Genomic DNA, 26,169 nt, shown 5'->3' with positions numbered 1-26,169 from the left:
AAGCTTGCACTGTGTTTCCTGGGAGCTTCCTCTCTGCAATCCGCGGCATGGTTGGGCCATGGATCATGGAATGGGAACGCTACCCTCCCACCCTAAGGAGGGGCCCCTCTGGGCCACAGGGGCCCTCGGCCAGGGCCCAACCTGGCCACCCTCTGGCTCCGGTCCTGCCTTCCCTCCTCTTCAATAGCAGCCTCAAAAAAAATCATCCTTGGCACAGCTGTTGCAGACTGAGGTCCTTATTGCAATAATTTTTATTTTATTTTATTTAAAAATGTCCCGGTCTCTTTCAAATGTCAGAAAGGTGAGGTTGTGCCTTCCCAACCTTTGTTTTCCCTGCCACTGAAAATTAAAAAAAATAAATAACATCATGGAGTTTCCAGCACGGCCCATTCCAGCTGGCCCCACCTGCTTTTACGAGCACCGTCAGGAACAGCAAAAGAAACCTTGTTTTCATTTTTACTGCAAGAAATGTCAACTATGCATGGACATTGGCTCAAGATAGTCTCTTCCTCTCCCCTTGCCCCCTGGCTTCCTAGCGCTCCCAAATCCATTGTTGTGCCACATCTACCTCTGTTCTTCAAGCAGAAAAAGTGGGCCTGTTCTGTTTTACTACACAGATTTTACAAGGAGAGAAGGAAAATTATGAGATAAATTCATCTCTGATCCTAGATGAGTCTGTGATGCGCTCTCGGGCATAGCCACAGCCAGTGGAATACTGCCCCCAAAGTTTGTCACCAAAATTTCACCTAAAGCAAAGGGGGGGGGGTTTGCCAACAAGCAAAACCACTGGAGGGAAAATAAGAATTTTGATGAGGACTAGCAACATTGCCCAAAGGAACCCAGGGCATGTTTGAAAATCATTGGGAGAAAACCCCTGAGAGCTGGATTCCAGCAGCGCTCAGTCGTCACTATCCCAACAGGAAGCGGAGAAGAGCCAACTCCTTGTTTAATAACCGTACCAGCGTTCAGCTGTGACTTTTAGAAGGTTGAATCTTTCCAAATTCTGACATTTGAGGGGAGCGACTTAGAACAATCTCTCTGTTTTAAGGCAATGATGTTAAAGTGCCAAATACACTAATTTTTGTTATTAAAAAAACCCCTCATATTTCATAGCACAATTGGTAGTGCTGAGTGGAAGACTGGACAGAGGGGGTTGTCTGCCAGATCAGAATATTCATTAAAATCTTGGAAGCAATTTTTCTGTAGGATTTTCCCTCTCCCTGTCTTCCAAATCAATTTCAGCATGGACCGTAGGTATAAGAGAAGAGGTGTCTGTTCAACAGCTTCTCGAAGGGAGACGAATTATCTGGGCAACAAATAGATGGAAACTATTTGCATAGGGAACAAGGGGTCCACGGCCAGCCCAATTTTGCTGGGCAAGGTCCTGATTTCCTCTGGATCTGTTCCTAGTTCTCCCCGTAAAATGTCTCACAACCTGCTTTTGCTTAAAGGTGACTCCCCTGCCTAAACCAAATTTGGGGGAGGGGGTTGAAGTCATGCAGCACATTGCCCCCGAGGGAGTGCTAGTGGGAAGGGGGGGTCTCTCCTCCAAGACACATGAACACAGACACATAGATAAGTAAAGCCCTTCAGTCAGAGGCTGGAACAGCAGCTCTGATAAGAGACATATTTGGGGAGAGTGGAAGGAAAGTGACCTCTGGAGGGGGGGAAGCAAAGCATCCACTGACCTGACACCAGTCAACAGCTGACCCATCACACCCCAAACTCTGCAAACGCCCCTTTGTTTTAGTCTGTAGCCCCATAACTTCTTCTGCATCTAGAGTTCCTGAGTTGAACTGTCGACCACGAATGTCAACTGGGTTCCAAGCTCAAGGTGTGACCCATCCAGGTGTAAGAGCTATCTGGGGCCATCTTTAATTTCCTCTTTTCAGATTGGATCCTCAACCAGGGGCTGCCATCAAATCATCCTGAAGGTGGCAGATTCTAGAATTGCCTCCCTCCCTCCCCCAAACGGCAGACTTGCCCCCGGCTCGAAGACCGTCTGCCCCAATTCTGCTTGAAGAACTCGCAGCTCCTTCATCCATCTCCCACTCCCACCCAGCCCTCACCCGGGGGGGGGGGTTTACAGTCTGTGGTTCAGACCCTCTTCTTCCGCCCCTGTTCGGACCTCCACTTCCTCAACTGCCTCCTCGTCCACAAGCCCGTTGAGGTGCGACCTTCCAGACAGAGGCTTCTCATCCGCGGAGGGACCAGGCCGCAGCTGTTGCTGGGGCAGTGCAGGCGCCCCATTGCCCCCGTCCGACTTGCTGAAGTTGAACAGTTTGCTTGGGTTGAAAGGCTTGGTGGGCGACTGTCCCTTTTCGGTGGCTGCCTCCCGCTTTGTCTCTGGAGATTTTAGGAACTTGAAGCTAAGGAAGGCGGGGAGTTTGTTATCAGTGCTGGTGGGGGACTGCGGGGAGCGGGCCGTCCCAGTGCTGGCCGCCCCAGCACCCCCTGATAAAAACTTGCCCTGCAGGGGGATGATTTGCTTCAGCTTCATGACGTTGTTGGTGGCCAGGAGGGAGCTGGGGCGCTTGGGTTTCTCCGAGCCGTGGCCTGACCCTCCGAGGCCCTTTCCTTTGGGCTGGCTCCTCTCGTGGCCAGGCTCCGGCCCCCCACTGTCGGCCTTGCCTTCTTCACGGCTGCTCTCCCGCTCTTTCCGGGCGTGGTACTCGGCGTGGCGCTGGCGTTCCTCCTCCTCGCGTTTCCGGCGCTGCTGTTGCTGAAAGTGGTGCTGTGCCTGCCGTTCATGTTTCTGGGAAAGAAACATCATAACGTCATCATTCTCCTCTTTTCCCCAGGCTGCTTCCTTCCACTGTTGTCTCCCCTTGTGTTGTTTTCTATACTGTAAGCCCCTTGGGGGCAGAGACCTGTCCTCTCGTAGGCATGTAGACAGCACAATGACCCTTTGAAGTGGTGGCTCCCTGACTGTGGTGTGGAATGCTCTCCCCAGGGAAACTAGCTTGGCACCATCACTGTCAGGCAGGACCGTATTATGACTTTCGTGGACCCTAGGCACTTTTGCCTTCGTGGACCCCTCCCACCATAATAGAATCATAGAATAGTAGTTGGAAGGGGCCTACAAGGCCATCAAGTCCAACCCTGAGCAATGCAGGAATCCAAATCAAAGCATCCCCGACAGGTGACTGTCCAGCTGCCTCTTGAATGCCTCCAGTGTCAGAGAGCCCACCATCTCCCTAGGTCATTGGTTCCATTGTCGTATGGCTCTAACAGTTAGGAGGTTTTTCCTGATGTTTAGTTGAAATCCGGCTTCCTGTCACTTGAGCCCATTATTCTGTGTCCTGCACTCTGGGACGATCAAGAAATCCTGGCCCTCCTCTGTGTGGCAACCTTTCATGTACTTAGAATCATAGAATCATAGAATAGTAGAGTTGGAAGGGGCCTATAAGGCCATCCAGTCCAACCCCCTGCTCAATGCAGAAATCCAAATCAAAGCATTCCTGACAGATGGCTGTCCAGCTGCCTCTTGAATGCCTCCAGTGTCGGAGAGCCCACTACCTCTCTACGTCATTGGTTCCATTGTCGTATGGCTCTAACAGTTAGGATATCAATATTAAAAATTATTTTTGATATAACTTTAAATACTTCAACATTTTTTTTCTGTTGTAGGCAAAATCTAAATGTTTCATTTTTTTCTGATGTGAGAAAAAAATTAAAAGATTTTCTTCGACCCTAAAAGTTAGTTTTTTTCTTCTGATTTTAAAAGAAATTAAAACATTTTCGTGGGCTCCTAAAAGTGTTGTGGGCCCTAGGCACTGTGCCTACTGTGCCTAATGGATAAGTCGGCCCTGCTGTCAGGTTTACAGGTGCCAGTCTAAAACATTTTTTATCTACTCAGCCTTTTTGAGATCATACATTTACATGAGTTTAGCCTTTACTGGGAGCTCATCTTTCAGTGATCTAAGATAGGATTTGCCCTTTTTACTGAGTATTCAATGTTAGTCCTACTCTGAGTACTATGGAATTGGACTGCCTTCAAGTCGATCCCAACTTATGGCGACCCTATGCATAGAGTTTTCGTGGTAAGCGGTATTCAGAGGGGGTTTACCATTGCCTTCCTCTGAGGCTGAGAGGCAGTGACTGGCCCAAGGTCACCCAGTGAGCTTCATGGCTGGGTGGGGATTCGAACCCTGGTCTCCCAGGTCATAGTCCAACACCTTAACCACTACACCACACTGGCTCTCTCCTACTCTGAGTAGACCCATTGAAAATGATGGGCACAACTAAGTTAAATTAATTTCCATTACTTTCAATGGATCTGAGTAGAACTTAGTTGAATATAACCTATTGAACTGTTGCACGCGCACTTTTCAGGATACGGTTTGGTTTTGTATGTTATTTTCTTACTTTTAATCAGATTTTTAACCCTTTTTTTCTTGTTTTGTATTTTCTTGTTTTTGTCTACAGTGACAAATGTAATAACTAACAATAATATTTATTTTTGATAGAACTGTTGTTGTTGTTATTATTAGAATTAGAATTTATTACCCACCCTTTACCCAGAGGTCCCAGGGCAAGTTGCAACAATTTTAAAACAAATAATTAAAAGAGTTAAAAACAACATCACTGAAAACAGGGTGGCTCCCAAAAATATACACCTCAGGGGTTGAGCTAATAATAATCCTTTGCACTAATTAGAGCTTTAGAAATGTTCACAATCCACAGCTTAGGACCATAGTACCTGATGGAACGCCTCTCCCGACACGAACCCACCCGTACACTAAGCTCAACATTGAGGGCAACTCCTCCGGGTGCCTGCTCGGAGAATGGCAACAAGAAAGAGGGCCTTCTCAGTGGTGGCCCCCAAATTATGGCATGATCTTGATGACGAGGTGCGCCTGGCGCCAACACTGTTATCTTTTCAGCGCCAGGTCAAGACTTTCCTCTTCTCCCAGGCATTTTAGCATGTGTTTTTAAATTGCTTTTTAAAAAATGTGTTTTTGAATTTGTATATTTGTTTTTAATGTTTTTGACTGTTGTAAACCGCCCAGAGAGCTTCACCTATGGGGCGGTATACAAATGCAATAAATAAATAAATAAATAAATAAACAAACAAATAAATAAATAAATAATCCTTCAGGTGTATCGGGGGAGCAAACGTGGTGCCCTCTAGATGCCACTGGACTCCAACTCCTATCATCCCTGACCTTAGGCCTTGCTAGCCGCTGGGGCTGCTGGGAGTTGGGTCCAACAACATCTGAACGCTACCACATTGGCTACCCTTGATGAATATTATCTCCCTGAACCAGGGATGGAGAACCTGTGGCCTTCCAGATGTTGTTGGACGTCCACACCCATCTGCCCCAACCTGTTACAGCCAATGGCCAAGAATGGTGGGAGATGGAGTCACCCAGTAGTAACCCTTACGCTGTCCCCATGAGGTAGGCTAGTATAAGGCTTGCAATGTGTTCAGTACAACCCCCAAAACAAGTCCTGTTGGGCTTGGTGTAACTGTGCAGCAGGGCAGCATGTTGACCAGGCTCACCTTAAAGGCCTCTCGCCGCTGATACTCGAGTTTTGCCATTTCTTCCGCCACCCAGGCTGGGATATCGGGAATCGCCACTTGGATGATGTACTTGAGCAAAAAGGCAAAATGCTGTGGGAAGCAGAGAAGGAGGAGGAGAATGGGTGAGAGGTGTTGAGGTTGCTGTGGGAAGTCTTGGGATGCAACGCAGCTCGCTGGTGGGTGTACATGGGAAAGGAAATATATTATTTATTTATTTATGTATTATTTGATTCATATCCTGGCCTTCCTCCCGTCAGGAGCCCAGGGCGGCAGATGTTAGATAGAGAGGGGATGTTAGATAGAGAGGGGAACCTCCGTACTTCCTAGACTGCCTTTCTGACCTAACCTGTGCTGACCTTCCTTCAGGTGCTAGACTGATAGGATGGCTGACTTCACTTCCTGACTCCTCTGACCCACCTTGACCCATCTCGTCTTTTTCTCCGCTGACATCAAAGCAGCAAGCTTGGCTCTCCTACATCTCGGACTTAGTTAGCTAGAACTAGGAACGCTTTTCTCCCCAAATAGGCGTCTCCTATAATAAACTAAGCTTTATTTATTTATTTATTTATTTATTTATTTAAGCTTATATACCGCCCGACTAGCAACAGCTCTCTGGGCGGTGAACATTAAAAATACAATAAAAATAACACAAAACTGTACACAAAACTGTACAGTCTAAAATCAAAATATAATAATTTAGAATTAACAGGAATTAAAATGCCTCAGAGAAGAGAAAGGTTTTAACCTGGCGCCGAAAAGATGATAGTGTCGGTGCCAGGCGCACCTCCTCGAGGAGACCATTCCATAGTTCGGGGGCCACCACTGAGAAGGCCCTAGATCTTGTCACCACTCTCCGGGCTTCCCTATGAGTCGGAACCCGGAGGAGGGCCTTCGTAGTAGACCGTAGTGTACGGGCCGGTTCATATCAGGAGAGGCGTTCCGACAGATATCGTGGTCCCGCGCCGTATAAGGCTTTATAGGTAAGTACCAACACTTTGAATCTGGCCCGGAAGCATATTGGAAGCCAGTGCAAACGGGCTAGCACAGGTGTTATATGCTCAGACCGCTTAGTTCTTGTTAGCAGTCTGGCCGCCGCATTTTGCACTAGCTGTAGCTTCCGAATCGTCTTCAAAGGTAGCCCTACGTAAAGCGCATTGCAGTAGTCCAGACGCGAGGTTACCATAGCATGTACCACTGATGAGAGGTCCTCCTTACTCAGATAGGGACGTAGCTGGGCTACCAACCGAAGTTGGTAGAACGCATTCCGGGCCATCGAGGCTACATGAGCCTCAAGTGTGAGGGAAGAGTCTAAAACGACTCCCAAACTACGAACCTGATCCTTTAGGGGGAGTGTAACCCCGTCCAGGACAGGGTATGTATCCACCATCTGACCAGAGAAACCATCCACCAGTAGCATCTCAGTCTTGTCAGGATTGAGTCTCAGTTTGTTAGTTCTCATCCAGTCCATTGTCGCAGCCAGGCAACGGTTCAGCAGGTCGACTGCCTCACCTGAAGAAGATGTAAAGGAGAAGTAGAGCTGCGTGTCATCAGCATACTGATGGCAACGCACTCCAAAACTCCTGATGACCGCCCCCAGCGGCTTCATATAAATGTTAAAAAGCATGGGAGACAGAACCGAACCCTGCGGGACCCCACATTGGAGAACCCACGGTGTCGAGCAATGTTCCCCAAGCACTATCTTCTGGAGACGACCCGCTAAGTAGGAGCGGAACCACTGCCAAGCAGTGCCTCCAACTCCCAATTCCGCAAGCCTCTCCAGAAGGATACCATGGTCAATGGTATCAAAAGCCGCTGAGAAGTCAAGGAGAATCAACAGAGTTACACTCCCTCTGTCTCTCTCCCGACATAGGTCATCACACAGGGCGACCAAGGCAGTCTCAGTGCCAAAACCAGGCCTGAACCCCGATTGAAATGGATCTAGATAATCGGTTTCATCCAATAGCGCCTGGAGCTGGTCAGCAACCACACGTTCCAGGATCTTGCCCAGGAACGGAACATTGGCTACTGGTCTGTAGCTGCTGACATCCTCTGGGTCCAAGGAAGGTTTTTTCAGGAGTGGTCTCACTGCTGCCTCTTTCAGACAGCCAGGGACCACTCCCTCTCGTAAAGAGGCATTAATCACTTCCTTGGCCCAGCCAACTGTTCCTTCCTTGCTAGTTTTAATTAGCCAAGAGGGGCAAGGATCCAGTACTGAAGTGGTCGCACGAACCTGTCCAAGCACCTTGTCCACGTCCTCGAACTGAACCAACTGAAACTCATCCAACAAAACATGACAAGACTGTGCTCCGGACACCTCAGTAGGATTAACTGCTATTAAATAGGAGTCTAAGTCCCGGCGAATGCATGAGATCTTATGCTGGAAGTGTTCAGCAAATTTATTACATCGAGCTACCGATGTATCTGCCGTATCTTGTAGGCCTGGATGAAGTAGGCCACGAACCACTTTAAAAAGCTCCCGTGGGCGTGAGAGAGATGACTGAATAGTGGCGGCGAAATGTTGTTTTTTTGCCGCCCTCACCGCTCCTACATAGAGCTTAGTAGAAGCACGAACCAGCTCATAATTGCATTCGTCAGGAGTTCGTCTCCATCTCCGCTCAAGCCGCCTCCTGTCTTGTTTCATCGCTCTCAACTCCGGAGTATACCAAGGAGCTGTATGACCTCTACATAGGAGAGGGCGCACAGGAGCTATCGTGTCAACAGCCTGGGTCATCTCTGTATTCCACAGATCAACCAGGGCTTCGACAGGAGCGCCAGTCTTATCAGCCGGAAAAACCACCAGAGCCTTTTGAAAACCTTCAGAATTCATTAGTCTCCGGGGGCGGACCAATTTAATAGGTCCCCCACCCTTGCAGAGGGAAAAGGCTACTGAAAGTCTAAACTTCAGCAAGCAATGATCTGTCCATGACAACGGGAGAGATGTAAAACTCCCCACATCCAGATCACTATCCCCATGTCCAGTAGCAAAGACCAGGTCAAGAGTATGCCCCGATGTATGTGTTGGGCCACTAACATATTGAGACAGCCCCATGGTTGTCATGGCGGCCATGAAGTCCTGAGCTGCCCCAGACAAAGTAGCCTCAGCATGAATGTTGAGATCTCCCAGTCTGGGGGATCTCAACAGTATCTCCGAGACCACTTCCATCAGCTCAGTTAGGGAAGCCATTGGGCAGCAAGGTGGGCGGTACACCAAAAGGATTCCCAGTCTGTCCCTCTGGCCCAGCACAAGGTGCAAACACTCCAGACCAGTGATTGCATGGACATGGTGCTTGGTGAGTGAGATGGAACTCTTATAGACCACAGCAACCCCACCTCCCCGACCCTCAGATCTACCATGATGCTGAACCAGATACCCCGGTGGGCAGAGCTGGGACAGACTAACTCCTCCCTGTTCGCCCACCCAGGTCTCGGTTATACATGCCAGATTGGCCACCTCGTCCACAATCAAATCATGGACGAGGGAGGTTTTATTATGTACCCATCTGGCATTAAAAAGCAGCAACTGGAGATCTGAGAGTTGGCTGATAGGACAACCAACAACCCTGCAGGTATGAGAAGGACCAGAACGCGGCACAGCCACTACATGTCTGGGCCGCGTTCTCCTTACCTGGCACGTCCCTCTCATATCACCATACCTCCCTCTACCCATCACTACGGCAATTGGGGCCGCCTCAGGTCTCCCCTCTTGATGATAAAATCTCTTCCCGAGGCACATGATAAACTATAAATACAAAAAACTCATATACATAAAAATACACATTCACTCACAACATACACTCATATAACACCCATTCATCCACTTCAAACCCACACAGAAGACACAGTCCCGTATTCTGTGCGCCCAAACGCCAGCTCTAAGACCGTTCTTCTTCCCACGTATAACGCCACCTGGGGCCTGGTCCTGCAAGGTGCCCACGTACAGAGCAGGAGCCCAAGAAGGAGAGAGCAGAGATGTTGGCCAAGCAGCAGCAGCAGCAGCAGCAGCAAAGCAGGCAGATGGCTCTCCCTCCCTGGGCAGTGATGGTCCTCTTCCCTTGCAGGCACTGGATCTCCCAAGCCCCCTCAGCCAGCCGGCTTATATATCCCCTCCAGAGAAGGGACAGGTGGAACAGTATCAGGCACAGCTGGCTGAGTACCTGGAGCCTGGTCCTGCAAGGTGCCCACGTGCAGAGCAGGAGCCCAAGAAGGAGAGAGCAGAGATGTTGGCCAAGCAGCAGCAGCAGCAGCAGCAGCAGCAAAGCAGGCAGATGGCTCTCCCTCCCTGGGCAGTGATGGTCCTCTTCCCTTGCAGGCACTGGATCTCCCAAGCCCCCTCAGCCAGCCGGCTTATATATCCCCTCCAGAGAAGGGACAGGTGGAACAGTATCAGGCACAGCTGGCTGAGTACCTGGAGCCTGGTCCTGCAAGGTGCCCACGTGCAGAGCAGGAGCCCAAGAAGGAGAGAGCAGAGATGTTGGCCAAGCAGCAGCAGCAGCAAAGCAGGCAGATGGCTCTCCCTCCCTGGGCAGTGATGGTCCTCTTCCCCTTGCAGGCAGTGGGTCTCATTCTTATTTTCTATCCCAAAAGTCTGTGTGATTGGAACCAAACGGACGTCTGCTCATTCAGCATACCACCTCCTTCCAAACTGTGTGCTAGTACAACCAACAGGTTATAGGTCCAGGCGCTGTGAGTGTGGAGTTTGAATCACTTCCCATAGGATCACACAAGTCCAAAGCAGGGAATATTGAGCAGATTTTCCAACTGCACCAATTCCCCGCTGGACACCCCCATACACACACAAAAAGCCAAACAAACACAAAGGATGCTTTGTTCCTTGTTTACATCCTGTGTCAGTGGCAGTTTCTGTAGAACAGCCAGTAGTTCTTATCTACTGCACATCATTTTGTTCCTTCCTTAGTTCACTAACAGGACAATCCAATGGCTGTTGCTCTGATGTAAATCCCAACTCATTGGATCATCCTGAAGGTTATTTGTTCTTGCTGACTCGTGAAACTTGTGCTGCCAAAATGGGTACCTCTTAAACACTGAGCTTCTCCCTGTTGTCGTCAGTATTGCCTGATAAACAGAACTCAGCTGGTATAGGGACATTCTTAAACCGCAAGATTTTTTTTTTGCCTATTAGTGAATTTCTCTGCTTTTTAATCCAGAAGGCAAGAAATGGGATCCTGTGCAAGTCTGCTGAGAACGGACCCCCATTTTGGCAGGCTTCGGGACCTTATCCGGTCCTTTCCCCATACCAGGCTAGACTTACCCTCTGAGGAGTTGGAGGAGCTGTCACCCATTTTAAGAAAATAAAGACCACTACATTTCCTTTTGAAAGGTTGAGCGGATCTGCATTGCATTCCTGGAGCTTCCAGTCTGGTCAATGCTGTTTCTGTTTCACTTTTAGACGTTAAAATTGTATCATTTAAGCTGCGTGAGTCAGACAGCAAAAGCCTCATGCATCCACCTTGGTCACTGGCCAGTTATGTTGTTGTCAGATTTATTTATTTATATTTATCCATCACTGTTTACATTGATTTATTGCTTTTGTCGGAGTTTTTATCATTTCATGCCATTCAGCGAAAGTAGAACATAGCCATAGTGACTTGTAGCCATTGTGATAGTCTTATCTTCCAACAAACGCTGGTGTGAAGTCTTGTTGTTGTTTTAACTGTGAATTAGCGTTTTGTTGGAACCCAGTGGCCTCACTTAACCATGGTTTGTTTATTTATTTATTATTTTATTTATACCCCGCCCTTCCTTCCAGCAGGAGCCCAGGGCGGCAAACAGAAACACTAAAAACACTTTAAAACGTCATAAAAGACCTTAAAATACATGAAAACAAAACAAAAACATTAAGAAAAACCTTTAAAAACATATTTTAAAAAAGGGTTAAAAACATATTAAAAGACATATTAAAAGCAATTCTAACACAGACGCAGACTGGGATAGGTCTCTACTTAAAAGGCTTGTTGGAAGAGGAAAGTCTTCAAAAGGCACCAAAAAGATAGCAGAGATGGCGCCTGCCTAATATTTAAGGGGAGGGAATGCCACAGGGTAGGTGCCGCCATACTAAAGGTCCGTTTCGTTGTTTGGCACTCCCATCAAAGATGCCGACCAGGCAACAACAGTACAAGGCAAGAGCGGATGGAGAAACAAACCATGGCTTCTTTCCTTGCTTGCCAGATGACTTGTGGTTTGTTTTGGTTAGTATAAAACTATGGTTTGATGTTCTGTTCAAACACAGCCAACAACAGCTCAAATAGAAAAGACATATCTCAGTGGCAGAACCTGGAATATTCCTACTTTTCAGAATTGGAGCATTTCAGTTTAGAACTCAGGTGCTACCTCAGGAAAGAGAATAAAGGTGTGGGGAAGTGGAGGGAAGAGGGTCCTTGATAAAACCATTACCTCCAGCACCACCACGGATATGATGGCCCCTTCTGGGCTGACCCACGAGAAAAGGCGCTGCAGTTGCCCACACTGACCGATCAGGTAGCAGTTCACCACAATGGCTAGAACTCCCATGGCCTCCATCACTTTCTGCAGAGGGAAAATGGGGGAATTAAAAAAAAAAAGTTAATATGATATCATTTCATCAGGCTACTGCTAAGGACCGAAAAGAAGAGATTTATGGCCATGACATCTGAGACACCAGCAAATTTTGGCACCCATACTTTACACTATGCTTATGTTAAGGCAGTCTAAAACAGCATTTGCCTTTTTTGCAGCCACATCTCACTGTTGGCTCATATTCAGCTTGTGATCAACGACAATCCCAAGATCCTTCTCACGTGTAGTATTGCTGAGCCAAGTATCCCCCATCTTATAACTGTGCATTTGGTTTCTTTTTCCTAGGTGTAGAACTTTGCATTTATCCCTGTTGAATTTCATTCAGTTGTTTTCAGCCCAATGCTCCAGCCTGTCAAGATTCCTTTGAATTTTCTTTCTGTCTTCTAGGGTATTAGCTATTCCTCCCAATTTTGTATCATCTGCAAATTTGATAAGCATTCCCTGCACCTCTTCATCCAAGTCATTAAAAAAAATGTTGAACAGCACTGGGCCCAGGACTGAGCCCTGCGGTACCCCACTCATTACCTCCTCCCAGTTTGAGAAGGAACTATTGATAAGCACTCTTTGAGTACGATTCTGTAGCCAACTGTGGATCTACCTGATAGTTGTTCTATCTAGCCCACATTTAACCAGCTTGCTAATCAGAATATCATGGGGCACTTTTTCAAAAATGTTTCTGAAGTTGAGATAAATTATGTCCATAGCATTCCCACAGTCTACCAGGGAGGTTACCCGATCAAAAATTGAGATAGGATAAGTCTGGCAGGATTTGTTCTTAATAAATCTATGTTGGCTTCTAGTAATCTGCATTGTTTTCAAGATGTTTACAGACTGATTGCTTTATAATTTGCTCCAAAATTTTCCCAGGGATCGACGTCAGGCTGACTGGTCTGTAGTTCCCCGGTTCCTCCTTTTTGCCATTTTTGAAGATAGGGACAATATTAGCCCTCCTCCAGTCATCCAGCACTTCACTCATCCTCCATGATTTCCACAAAAATAATAGACAGTGTTTCTGAGGGTTCTTCAGCCAGCTCCAATACTCTAGGTTGCAGTTCATCAGGCCCTTCAGGTTTGAGCTCATTCAAAGTGATTAAGTATTCCTTGACCATTTGTCTATTAATCTCAAGCTCCAATCCTGCCCTTTCAACTTCATGTTTCCCAGGAGGGTCATAGAGCCTCTTTTGGGAGAAGACTGAGCCAAAGTAGGAATTGAGCACTTCTGCCTTTTCTTTGTCATCTGTTATCATTTTGCTATCCTCATTGAGTAGCTGTGCCACCATTTCTTTTGATCAGTGTTCAAAGTAATCGTTATCATGTTATCTGATGATAATGATTGGATTGGATTGTGGACAACCTGCTGGTCAGTCCCCAAATATGCTATTGGCATATTGTTCAATAATAGTTCTGCTGACATTTCAGCCAATAAAATGGGCTCCTGCTGGGAGGAAGGGCGGGATATAAATCCAATAATAAATAAATAAATAAATAAAATAAAGCTTCCTCTAACTGACTGATGAATAAAGGTTAAATGACAACTTTTCTTCTTGTTGTACTATGTTGTGACCACAGGTGGCAGCAGATGTACTGGCCATGTTAGGGAAGCCATGTATCGCCATATTTAAATGTTGGTTTTGTTGTAGTACATTGGTCTGACCACAAGGGGGTGCATGTGTTACTTCTCCTGCTATGGCAGTATCATCAGGCTGTTTTTCAAGAACTAACCAGAGGTGGCAGCAGATAAATTTATTCCTGGGCTCAAGTTACTGTAGCAGCCTATGGTAAGAAATGGCAGCAGTCTCAGTGCACTGTGCAGAGCTTGGAAAAGTTACTTTTTTGAACTACAACTCCCATCAGCCCAATCCAGTGGCCATGCTGGCTGGGGCTGATGGGAGTTGTAGTTCAAAAAAGTAACTTTTCCAAGCTCTGACTGTAAGTTACTTCCAACTGAAATGGAGGGAGAGACGGACTGAACGGTGGAATTCACCCAAAAAAATGAGCTGGAACTGCTCATCCAAGACCAGTCCTTGCTCTTCTTCTGTTTCCCACCATTCCTCCTCTGAAAGCTGGAGGCAAGCACGCCTTGCCTCCACTGTTGTCAGGCCCAGGATGTGACTCAGGAACCAGACCAACGATTGTAGTTAATTCGTGTTTTATTAGGGTAATGTCCAAACAAAGACTGCGTTTTCTCATGAATCAATACAGAGATACAGGTCCTGCGGCATTGGGAGAAAGTTGACAGAGCAAGGGACTTCTTCCCGCCTGTTCTTTAAGAAGGGGCCAAACGGGCGCGCAATCTTTCGCTCCTCCTTAACTGCCCCTCAGGTACTGCCCGCCTTCCCCCCCTTCTCTCCTGTCTTTTCAGCTGTCTGTGTGTGCGCGGTGAGGGGGGAAGCATCACCCCCTCCTCTTCTGAAGTTTCCGATTCCAGGATGGGGGATAGGGGAGGAGCTGATGGTAAACTGCCTCCCCGCTTTTCGGCTGTGAGCAGCCCTCCCTCTTCCCCCTCTTGCTCTGAGCCTGAAAGAGGGGGAGGCGTGAGAATGTCCAGGGAGGGCTCAGGCTCCCCGTTGCTAAGCGACCTTATCACTGGCAGTTCCTCTGTTTCGTCTTCGCTCCAAAGGGGGGAAGTTCCTCCCCCTTCCCTCTGCCATCCATCCGAATACTCTTCTCCCAACTCTCCGGGATCCAGGTCCCCGGGATTGGGACCCCAGCTCTGCCTTCCGACACCTGTCAAGTTACAGATCACTATTTTTTGTTGCTGTTATGGCTTGGAGCTGGTCAATTTCATTGCCGTCTGACACTGCCGCAACCGTGGAGCCGACCGGGCCCATTTGCACCAATAGCATACCTGCCGACATCACCGCTACCACAGGACCATTTGGGCTGTGCTGTGTTGCCTGGTCCTGGAGGCCCCAACATGGCAGGCACTGCTTGCACTTCAAAGTTTCTTTGTCTCTCACCCCTCCAAGCCCTCACTTGGTCCCAGCAGAGAGGCCGCTTGCCGCTTGCCACTTCCCCCCATTCCTAGTCATGTCAGCGGCAGCTTACTGAGGCTCACATTTGCAGTAATCAATGTGTTTAAAAAACTGTGGGTCACAGTTTAAGGTAAGCGGGTGTTTAATCAGGTTAGCAAATTAGTTCTTGGGTAAATCAGCTGATTAGCAATTAAAATGATAATCAAGACAGCAATTAATGATATAGAAAGCAGTTGTTTAGCAGCTGGGAAAGATAACCAGGATGAATTAATCCAGGAAGAATGATCAATTACACATGAATTAATTAAGGAAAACTTTTAGCACTTTTTAAAAAAGAAGCAGTAAGAAATGCTAGAAGAAACAGCAGTAAACATTATTATTTATTTATATTTATTTTAAGGATTACAGGGATAGTCAGATTCAGAGACAGGCATACACCCTTCCAGGTCACAGAATCATAGAACAATGGAGTTTGAAGGGGCCTATAAGGCCATCAAGTCCAACCCCCTGGTCAAGACAATGAAAGGCCAGAAGAGGGTCAGCCGAAGTGTCCTTTCCAAGTGAGGCAGGAAAAAAACCTCCGGCTCCAGGGAAGGGACTACCCAGACGCAGCCTGGAGCTCTTATGTTTATTCTGTATCTTCAAGTGATTGGTGGGGATAACAACCACTTGGTGGTGTCCTAGTGCCCGCTGGAGAATTAACAATCACAATCTCTCTCTGCATACCATTTGCTGGGGAGGTAGGATAAAGAGCAAGAGAGGGCTATTCCTTCCGTGCACATGCTTGAGGGCTGCTTGGAGACATCAGACTGGCCACTTTGGGAAACGGGATAGTGGCCTACATGGGTCAGATTTTGGGTTCTCAGCTAGCCTTTCATCCCGTTCTTCCTTCGCCTTCGTTCTGCAAGTAACCCCAGCCCAATAGGAAAGAGCCTGCCCTTACCTGCCACTCTCCAATGCTTTCCACCCGCTGCCCAAAGGGGCGCTGAAGTCCTGTGCACAACTTGAAGGCGTCACTCCGGATCTCGATGATGTTGTTGATCAGGGCACACATGGCGGCCAGTGGGAAGGCTGATGAGAATAGGACTACGTAGCCAAACTGGATGAACATCTCTTGGTAATCCTGAAAAGTGTCCTGGATCGGAGGAGGAGAGGGGGTGGCAAAAGTCTGTTTATTTATTTCAACAATTTATATACCACTTAATTACTGCCATCTGTAAACAATGTTCAAGAAATGTGCATGTGAGAGAGAAGGGTGCAACAGAAGAACACAACCCCTCTCTCCCAGCCAGCCAGCTTTTACTCTCCAAGGCTTGCTCTGCCCTACCCCACGAGGAGTTCTTTGCATAAGCTAAAATTAAATAAATCACAAAGCTCACTCCCACAAAAACATGTTGGCCACTAGCCTGGATATATATACAATAAAAATCTCTGTTTTGTTAATGACAATTATATTCATATATATTTTTAGGTGATTAACGGAATCCTTATAGGGATCCAGAGCAAGCTTGAGTGAAGTTCTGTTTGTTGCTTTCAAAACTCTCTCTCTCTCTCTCTCTCTCTATACTTAAAAAAAAAAATTAAGCATCAGACAAATACATTCCACAGTTGGGAGGCCACTATAAAAAAGGCCCTCTTCTTTGTATCAATGTAATGTACCTCCATCATGTTATCTGATGCAGAGGCCCTGCAGAAGCGCTTAAGACCGGGAAATGTAAGAAGTTCCCTATTGAAATCACTGCAATAGGAAGGCATGCACATTATAGCAGGGATGGAGGACCTCAGGTCAGGAGGCAAATGCAACCCTTTGGGACTTTCACCAGGCCCTGGGCTGGCCTTATGGGTAGGTGAGCTGGGCAGTCATCCAGGGCACCAATCCGAGGGGGGACCAAGCTGAGCGGCTGTGTTTTTGAATGCAGTGAGCCAGGGTGACAAAAAGCAAGAATCAGGTTCTACAGGTTGTTTGAGTGCTAACTAAAAAAAAGGATCTTCCTACATTTAGCTTTAAAGTATGTTTCTTTCTCAATTTCTGCTTTGATGTTATTTACGCCAGGTAAAAATCAGTGGAACACAACTTTCCTTTAGGGCAACTTTACTGAGCACTTAGCACTTCAAATACTATAAACACTGTAAGCACTATATAAATGATAATAAAATAAAGCTGTAAGAGGTCCGCTGAATACCTTTATTACTTTTATTTGTTATTGTTAAATATCCAAATTATGGCTATTCTAAAATAAAGAATGTGCATCAAAAGACAGGAACTACTGCAAAATAAAAAAAACATTAAAAGTAAAACCGGCGATAGCTGAGGACAGGAGGATTGGAGCTCAGGAAGGACAGCGTACAGCAGAACCCATTTTGTGCATGTGCCGAACATGACTAATCATCCTTTGAGAGCCACCCACACCACATAAGACTTCATTTGGATCCTAGAACTGGAACTGGAGTGTACTGAAAGCAGAGCAGCAAATAAGAGGCAGCTCACTGGGCCCTTTTCACAGGCATTGCTGGGAAAAGCCTGGGAGTAGCAGTCTATTATTTATTATTTGATTTATATCTCGCCCTTCCTCCTAGCAGGAGCCCAGGACGGCAAGCAAAAGCACTAAACACTTTAAAACATCATAAAAACAAACTTTAAAACACATTAAAACAAAACGTCTTCAAAAACGTTACTCAAAAAAAGCTATGAAAACATCTTCTAAGATTAAAAACATTTAAAAAAGAAGGCTTAAGAACATATTAAAAAGCAATTCCAACGCAGACGCAGACTGGGATAGGTCTCAACTTAAAAGCCTTGTTGAAAGAGGAAGGTCTTCAATAGGCGCTGAAAAGATAACAGAGATGCCACAGATGGGTTTTGCAATCTGGAACAAGACAGTCAACTTGGTAACACTGCCTCAGTTCCTGTGTATACCGTTGGCCCCTGCCGTGACTCGGCCACATTGCCCACCATAATTCTTGGTATTTTGTTTAAAGTTTTCATAAATAGAAGAAACTGTATATTAGAGTGCAAGATCTCTCTTGGCAAAGGTGGTGGGGAAGGTGGTTTTGCAAGGACAAGACTGATTGTCTAGATCCATCACAATCTGGATTCAGACTTGGTCTTGGAACAGAATCGGCCTTGGTTGTGATCCAGCATCTGCTACTGTTGAGATCTAGGAAGGGAGTCTCCCCAAGTAGTTGAATCAGGTTGTGTATCACCTGCTCTGCAGAATAATATCTGTTAATTGTAGCTGAACAAAGAAACTCAGTTTGTGCATCTTATGGCTTATCTACAAACTTATCTAAAAGAACATCTGCCTCACCCCAGCAAATGTCAAGGGGATGACAGAACAGGCAGTTACCACAGGGAAAGGCAAAGGAGTGGGATGAGGCCAGGCCTTAATGGAGGAATCCTTCCTGAGAGTACAAGAGAAACCCAGCATCAGGACAGAACCAGAAGACCTGAGAGATTGCAACCCAATCCCTATTCCCTTATCCCCAAATAATTTTTAAAAAGAAGCACATTGATCATTCTGCTTGATCCCTGGGCAAGGAGGAGCTGCGGGTGAGAATTCTCACATGTAGTCTGCGGATGCAATAGCAGCAGGGCCCCCAATATCACGCATGCACTGGGCCCCATAAACCCTCCGGGTGGCCCTGCATAGCTGACCATGGGGAAAGGGGCGCCAAAGGCACTCCTTGCCCAGGGTGCTATTTATCCAAGGGCCGGCCCTGACCAGGTCACACCCTTGATTTGCACCTATCTTAAGTGTTTTTGCCTAGCTTGAAATGTATGCTTGAAGTCTGATCATGCCTGTTGCTTGCTGGGCAAAGAGTGGGTGTGAATTTGTGCAGAAACTAGCCTGCCGTACAAAGGTAAAATTTGTATTAGTTGCTCCGCCCACTTTTGCCTCTGGCCCCACCCACCACTGGCATGCGGCCCTTGGTATGTTGCCCAGAAAAGAATCTGGCTCTTGGGCTGAAAAATGTTCCCCACCGCTGCATTATGGGCTGTTCCTCCTAATCCCCCCCACCATTCCCTCCTGGCTTGAAGACTCTGTATGTAGAATGGGAAGGGAAGGTGCCATCTTGCCCTTCACCTGAGGCAGCAAAAATGTCTTTTCTTTCATTGTGTGAGCTGTTGTATTCACACTTTTATTATTTTATTTGAAGCTTTCTGCTGGTGCGTTCAGTGTTCTTACTGCTGCTTGATAATATTTTTATTCTTGCCATTTAATTCGTTCTTTTAAAAATGTTATTTATGGTTCTAAGGCATTTTCTATCTTTCCTTTTTGTTTTTTTACTGTCAGTCACTTTCATTGTTTTCACAATAAAGCCAAACACGAATACCGCCGCTCTCCCTTGTGCTATTCAAAATGGGGACACCGCTACCGTAACAGCCTCACCTCGTATTTCTTCATGCAGCTCTCCACCTCAGCCTGGGCGAGCTGTGTGGTGTAGTTCTCCTCTGGCGGGTCAATCCAGGAAGTCCTGGTGGGCTTCTTGTCCTCCTCGTCTCCCTCGTACCCTTCACCTTCTGCAGGGTTCTTGTTGACTCGCGGCCTCCGGGACCTCATGACAACCACCGGTTCCTTGGTCTCGGGCAGTCCCTTGAGGGGGCTCCCTGAGGCCCTGTCGCTCTCGTCCTCGTCCTCACACAGCTCAAAAACGGACGCCGGGTCCATCCCTTTCTCCACCATGGTGGGGCTACCTTCTTCTAAGAAGCTCACCTCCTCCAGGCTCAGTTCCCCGACTTTGCGGCCAGCCTTCTCAATGAAACTCACTTTCTTCAGCTTCAGCCCACAATCTAGGATGCTCTCATCTTCCGAGTCTGACTCCTTCTTCTCCTCTTCCTCTTCCTCCGGCACCCCACACCCTCCGTTGAGGCATTTCTTCTCCCCCTTGGGGACCCCCTCCAGAGCCTCACCATGCTCTGGCCCATGCCCTGCCAATGGGTCCCCATGCCTGGGTGGGTGATGCTCTGGGGCGTGTGATTTAGCTGACGTGTACTTCTGAGTCAGCAGCCGGAAGAGCATGTGGGCCACCTCCCGGAGGTTTTGGACACTGAGATCACCACGCTTGAACTTGCTGTACAGGTGCGGCTGAGAGACCTCCTTGACATTTTGCAGGAACTGGCGGGTGATGAGGAGAGTGGCTAGCATCTAGGAGACGACAAGGGCAGGGGGAAGGAGAAGAAAGAGGCATATCATGAAGGAGTCACAGGGTACAACATGATACAACAGGCTGAAGATGTCTGGCAAAGCTGCCGTTTTGAAACTGGGGGATCCATTTGAGAGTTTTAGGAAACATTTTTCTCATTGAACATTTAACGTGCGGAAAAAATGTTGGAGTGTGATGTACCAAACACAAAGCAATGGGAAGGATAAACAGTGAGAATAACTAGTTTCTGCTCAGTTAAGCACAGTGGGTTGTATCCAAGGCTAGTCATACTCAAGAGTAGACCCATTAAGATCCAAGGACATTTGACTCTACTGGTGGTTCATACAGTTTTTACTGGAAAATAAAGACAATGCAGAGATACATTCAGAATGGAACAAATATTTTCCATTTAAAAAAATTGAAATGAATCACTCCTTTAACAGTCACCCATAGGGACAAACGCTCTTAGATATCAACAGCATTGGAGGCAGCGGTCTCAAAGTCAAGATTAGAGGTGTAATAAACAAATTAAAATAATAATGGCAACAATTTGAGTGGCAGAGACCACAAATAATAATATAAAAGCAGTGCATGATGGGAATGGGAGGAGCCTGGAGCAGTGATAAGGCTGTGCGCAACACAAGTTCTGGGAGCAGAATGTGCGGTGCCATCTTGAGAGTTTTCAGCTTTAAGAAGCCCAAGTTTCTAGACCTCAAGGAACCCACAACCTAGTATGGTGCCTTTGTGCTCTTTGTTTTCTGAGCAATTAGCCTTGAAGAACTGTCATCTCAGATGCGTTGGAAAACACATTAAGATTGGTTCTGGTTCAAAATATTGGCACCCTGGTTGCTGCGAGGCCTTTTCAAGTTGTCACAGATGAATAGGCAAGCCCATAAGAACACTGTGGCCAAGCCAATGAATTAGGGCAATGAAGTCAATAGTCCACACCCTGGCTGATTGTACCTCAGCATGTTGTATTCAGAGGAAGACTGCCTCAGAATATAGAATATAGCTATCATGCCTAACAGCCATCAAACTAATATTTCAAAGCCATGGAGTCCAATGGTTAGATCTTGCCGTGGTGAGATCTACAAACAAATTGTGAATTTCTGAGTAAGTGCTTTCATTTGTCTGTCCAACTGCCCAACAGTTTATCGCACAGGTTGGGAATAATGTGACCCTCCAAAGCTGATGGGACTACAACTCCCACCACACCAGACTATGCTTGTTTGGGACTGATGGGAGCTAGAGTCCAGCAATATCTGGAGGGCACCAAGTTGGGGAAGGCTGCAATACAGTATATCACACTGGCCATCCAGCTGTAGCCTCAACCTCTCTGCAACCTGTGGCTCTCTGGATGTTGCTGGACCAAATCCCACCTTGTCCACCGAGTATGCTTGCTTGGGGCTGATGGGAGCTAGAATCCAAATGGGAGGGCCAAAAGTCCCCCAGACTTGCCCTATAGACAAGAACAGCCTTCCCCAACCCAATGCCATGCAGGACTACGCTCCCAGCAGCCCACATGGTCAATAGTCAGGGATGATGGATGTCCAATAATATCTGGAGGATCTCAAAGGTTCCCCATCACTGATTTAATTGGATGACCCCCAAGTTCTGGTATTATGAGAGATGACACAAAACGACCCCCACTTGCTCTGCACCATGCAAAATATCCTAAACTTCCACGAAGTTCTGCCTTAGTCATCTTTTTATTTTGAGAAGGAAAGACAAGTTCTAGAAACGTTAAGCCACCCACTCCTGATTTCTAGAACCTTTAAACCATCCATCTTCTAAATAGAGGCATTCCTCCCTTTCTCACATGCAGTGAGGAATGCCTCTTCTTAGATCAAGGCTGGAGAAACCTGTGGCCCTCCAGGTACTGTTTGACTCCTTACTGCGATGCACCAGGCCAACTAATGTGGGATAAAAGTAGGTATTTCTCCCTGCCAACTCCCCCTCTCCCCTGCTGCCCTTCTGCAACCCCTCCATGCTCCTACTTTGGAGAGGCCCAGCTGCCAACAACAACTCAGCAAACCCTTAAAGGAGATGAGGAAGAGGTGGAGTTGAAGGAAGATGGTGGGGAGGACAGCGTCTTTGAGTTGACGCACGAGGCTTTGGAAGAAAGAGAAGATAAGCAGGAGCTGTGGAATGCGGGACAGACAGACAGAGAGAGAGAGAGAGAGAGAGAGAATGAAAAATCAAAATCAAATAGAATTGTAAATAAAAGAGGATTCAAAGTAACTGACAGCCCCCCACCATGTTGGATGCATCCCGCAGCATCGCTCAGTTCTTAAAATGTTAATTTATACATATAGATGCAAATTTAGGCCATGTTTCAGAGAGAAAGCCATCCTGTGAACTAGTTTTTTTAAAAAACAAACGGGAGGAAAGGGTAGGAGATTTGGGGCCTGCTGTAAAACACGTGGGGATCAGTGGGCTGCCTGGGCAACCTCCTAGCCACACCCTTGCGTAGATGAGAACCTAAGAAGAGCCCTGCAGTGCTGGATCAGGCCAAAAGGGGCCCACCTCCAGCATCCTATTCTCACAGTGCCCATCCACATGCTCCAAAGTGAGGTAGGACTGGAGCACAACTCTCCCCACTTGTGAATCGCAGCAGCTGGTATTATTCAGAGGTAGACTGCCTCCTACACTGGAGGTAGAACATGGCCATCATGGCTAGTAGCCATTGGTAGACTTTATCCTCCATGCACGTTCTTGGACATCCCAAAAGTAGGTTTCTGATTACCATCCCCGTGAAGCTGGCATCTGCCATGGAGCAAATACAATGCTGGCACACTGTTACCACTCAGGGTGGACCAACCATAAAAGTGTTAAGTTGGTGGTTCTTTGGCCAGCCCTGACGGCCTCTACCTGGGGACGGGGAGGAATTCACCCTTCCCAAAATGATATTTGAACCAAAATGCAGCCATCGTTTGAAGTTTGCACTTCTCTGAATTTTGCAGTACTTTTCCAGGCAGAAAAAAACATGTATATTAGGAAAAAGTGTGCATATGGATGCATAAATAAATGAAAATAACGTTCAGAATGCATTCTATTCAGCAAAATTGCTTGCAAAACTGTGTTATTGGGCAAAACTGCATATTAGGGGAAACGCTGGTGAATTTTCATGGGGACTTTAAAAAGTAAATTCGCAAACTGTCGCAGAAATACGGTGAACTGAATTAAGGGTGGGGAAATGAGGAACTGAGAAAGATGGAAATGGACATCCCACCCTCTGCCACGTCCCTTTTACCTCCCAGGCTCACGAATTCCATACCTCCTTGAGACGCTCCATGTCCTTGAGGTAGAATCCGATGTAGAAAAGACTTAGGTATGAATTTACAAATTGAAACTGTTTGGAGGCAAGCAGAAAGAGAGAGAAAAGGGACAGAGCTGCTGTGACAAAAAAGAAAAAAGACAAAAATGAAAAATAAAAATGTCTAATGCACCATAATGTTGCTGGTCCCCAGTTAACTACCTGAACCTGGGAGGTTCAATTTAACTATGATAATAACCTAGAAAACCCCTGCTGGATCAGATCAAGGTGGGGTTCTGCTTGTCAAAATGGACAGCGAGATGCCTGCCACCCCCATCCCCTGCAAGTCCACAAACAGGACATGTCTGGGGGAAGATTATATGCCTGTGCATTCAGGTCCAAGGACCACATATCACAGCTGATAACCACTGCTGGTCACTCTCATTGACCTCCATACGCTGCTCTTCAAAAGGTAAAGGATGAGAACAGAGCTTTCTCCTGGCCCCCTTCCAGTTGCCCTTCTGTGGGGTTGTCAGCATGGAAATGGGGCTGTACAGGACATCGCTCCTGCTGCTATATCAAGATGCTGTTGAAGGAACAGGCTGTGGTCTGAAGGCACATCAGACCAGCTCCCTGCTGAAGCTAAGCAGGGTCAGGTCTGGTCAGTGCATGGATGGGAGACCGCCTGGGAACTATATACAAGCTGCCTTGGGTTTCTACCATGAAAAGAAAGGAGGGGAATAAATGTAATAAATAATATTAATAAACAGGAGCCTAACTTGGGCGACTAGTTGGCACCATTGGAAGCCGCCTGACACTGAGTCACCATCTCGCTCTGGGACTGCACTGATCGCCTCCAGTTCTGCAGGGTTTAAAGTAGAGCACAGGTTGCTGGGTACTAAACTTGGGACCTTCTGCATGAAAAGCAAGTGATCCAACCACTGAGCCCATCCCATATCTTTCTTTTTTTTTAAGGTTCAGAGCCCACCCCTGGATGCTATTCATGGATCATTTCTTTACTGCTAGAGGTTAGTTGGGGGATCTCCTTCCTGCACCCTCGTTCCGCCTCACCTCAGCAATCCTGAGAGTGACGGGGACCTTGTTGCTGTCGTGGCTCAGGGTCTTTTTCACTCAGCCTCAGAGGAACGCAAGGGGGCTGCCACCTCACAAAATGTCAATGGGGCAGGTTTCCCCCAACCCGGTTGTTGTAGGACCCCAACTTCCAACGGTCTGGATGACTGATGGCCAGAGATTATGACGGGAGCTGGGAGTCCAGCCAGTATCTGGAGGGCACTTACCAAGACCATTTTGATGATGAGGTGTTTTTCATAGGCACTCTGCAAGCGGTAATTTTCTGCAAGGAGAAGAGAGCATGTGAGGGAGGTGTGACAGTAGAGCGCAGTAGTCCTGGGCAGGGGGAGGTGAGGATGACATCGACAGTGGCTGCCCCCTCCCCAGACCTCTCCAAGGTAGGAACCAGAGGCATATGAATCCGTTCTATATCCGGAGTAAAACTGTTCCCCAACCTCTACAATGGGGGGGGGGGGACAGAGAGAAAAATATTGGAAATGTCTGCAGAAATTCACCCATGTCATTCAGCCAGTAGGCAATCTTTTTGTACACTTCATCACAGACGGTGACGATGACGGCCAGCACGATTTTTGGCAGGAAGCGCACAATGCGCGGCAGCTCCTTGATGCTCAGCACAAATTCCTGGCCAGGGGGGAGGGAGAAAAGAGAAGATGGGTACATGCTTTTGGTGGAAATGCATCAGCATCTCTGGAATGCCCAGATATCCTTCATGAGGAATCCTCCAAAACTCAAAATGCCAGGACGGCAGACTTAAAACAGAAAGGGAAACCCTTTTGTGCAGGAATGTGAGGTTACATCCAACCAAGCTATCCTCAGAGTAGACCCATTGGGTGGTATTCAGCTAAGTCCTACTCAGCGTAGCCCCATTAATGGAAATGACTAACAGTTTCATTAATTTCAACGAGTCTACTGAGTAGAACTTGCTTACAAACAACCCATTGAAGCTGATGGAGCTAAATTAGTCATGTCCATCATTTTCAATAGGCCTACTCTGAATAAGACTAACATCGGATGCACACCGTTGTCACGAAGGAAGACCCATAATAGTAAAATGGACGATGTCCAACTACATCACACTCACTGAATTCATTTCATTGATTTCGGTAGGCCTTCTTTTAAGTATGACAAACATCAGAAATCACCAAATGATTCCTGTCATCAAGGAAAACCCTAATCTGTAATTAATAATGATAATAAGTAAAAAGTAGAAATCACTAAGTAAATCCACAATTAATCACAATAATAGGAAAACAGTTATCATAGACTGTATCTAACTAAGTCCTACTCAGGGCACACCCATTGAAATTAATGGAACTGTGAGGCATAGTCATTATTTTCAGCAAGTCTACTTTGAGTAGGATTAACATTGGCACCAACCCATGGAAAGGTGCAATAAAGCAAAAAGAAAATTATGAGATCGGGTAAAGGGCTATTGGCTGGGGAAAGCTGAATGGAGCCTTTACTTCTACTTCAATGATGACTAACACAGGAAACTGACTTGTCCTAAGTCAGACTATTGGTCCATCCAGCTCAGTACAGGAGGGCCCCACTAATACAGTGGGTTAGGGACCAGGCCCCTGCCGTAAAGCGGAAATTGCCGT

At 46.9% G+C, this 26,169-nt stretch overlaps 1 protein-coding gene across 3 annotated transcripts in view; it reads right to left on the bottom strand.

Moving 5' to 3' along the window:
* Nucleotides 1–236: 236 nt before the first annotated feature.
* ANO8 (anoctamin 8) overlaps nt 237–26,169 on the bottom strand; it is a 55,727-nt gene continuing 29,794 nt past the window's right edge. For 2 of the 3 annotated variants that reach the window (XM_061601560.1, XM_061601561.1), the window contains exons 10-18: nt 25,063–25,189; nt 24,775–24,830; nt 23,498–23,572; nt 22,218–22,361; nt 19,467–20,222; nt 16,019–16,210; nt 11,939–12,070; nt 5,507–5,617; nt 237–2,755 (exon numbers count right to left, since the gene is read on the bottom strand). In XM_061601560.1, coding sequence (XP_061457544.1) covers nt 2,084–2,755; nt 5,507–5,617; nt 11,939–12,070; nt 16,019–16,210; nt 19,467–20,222; nt 22,218–22,361; nt 23,498–23,572; nt 24,775–24,830; nt 25,063–25,189 — 2,265 coding nt within the window. In that variant the 3' untranslated portion in view covers nt 237–2,083. The remainder of the gene's footprint in view (nt 2,756–5,506; nt 5,618–11,938; nt 12,071–16,018; nt 16,211–19,466; nt 20,223–22,217; nt 22,362–23,497; nt 23,573–24,774; nt 24,831–25,062; nt 25,190–26,169) is intronic. The other variant, XM_061601562.1, reaches the window with a different exon arrangement.

Source organism: Rhineura floridana, chromosome 18, assembly GCF_030035675.1.
Source record: "Rhineura floridana isolate rRhiFlo1 chromosome 18, rRhiFlo1.hap2, whole genome shotgun sequence".
Classification (NCBI taxonomy): Eukaryota; Metazoa; Chordata; class Lepidosauria; order Squamata; family Rhineuridae; genus Rhineura; species Rhineura floridana.
Note: the sequence above shows the minus strand (reverse complement) of the source record. Positions and strands in the feature narration are given on the sequence as shown.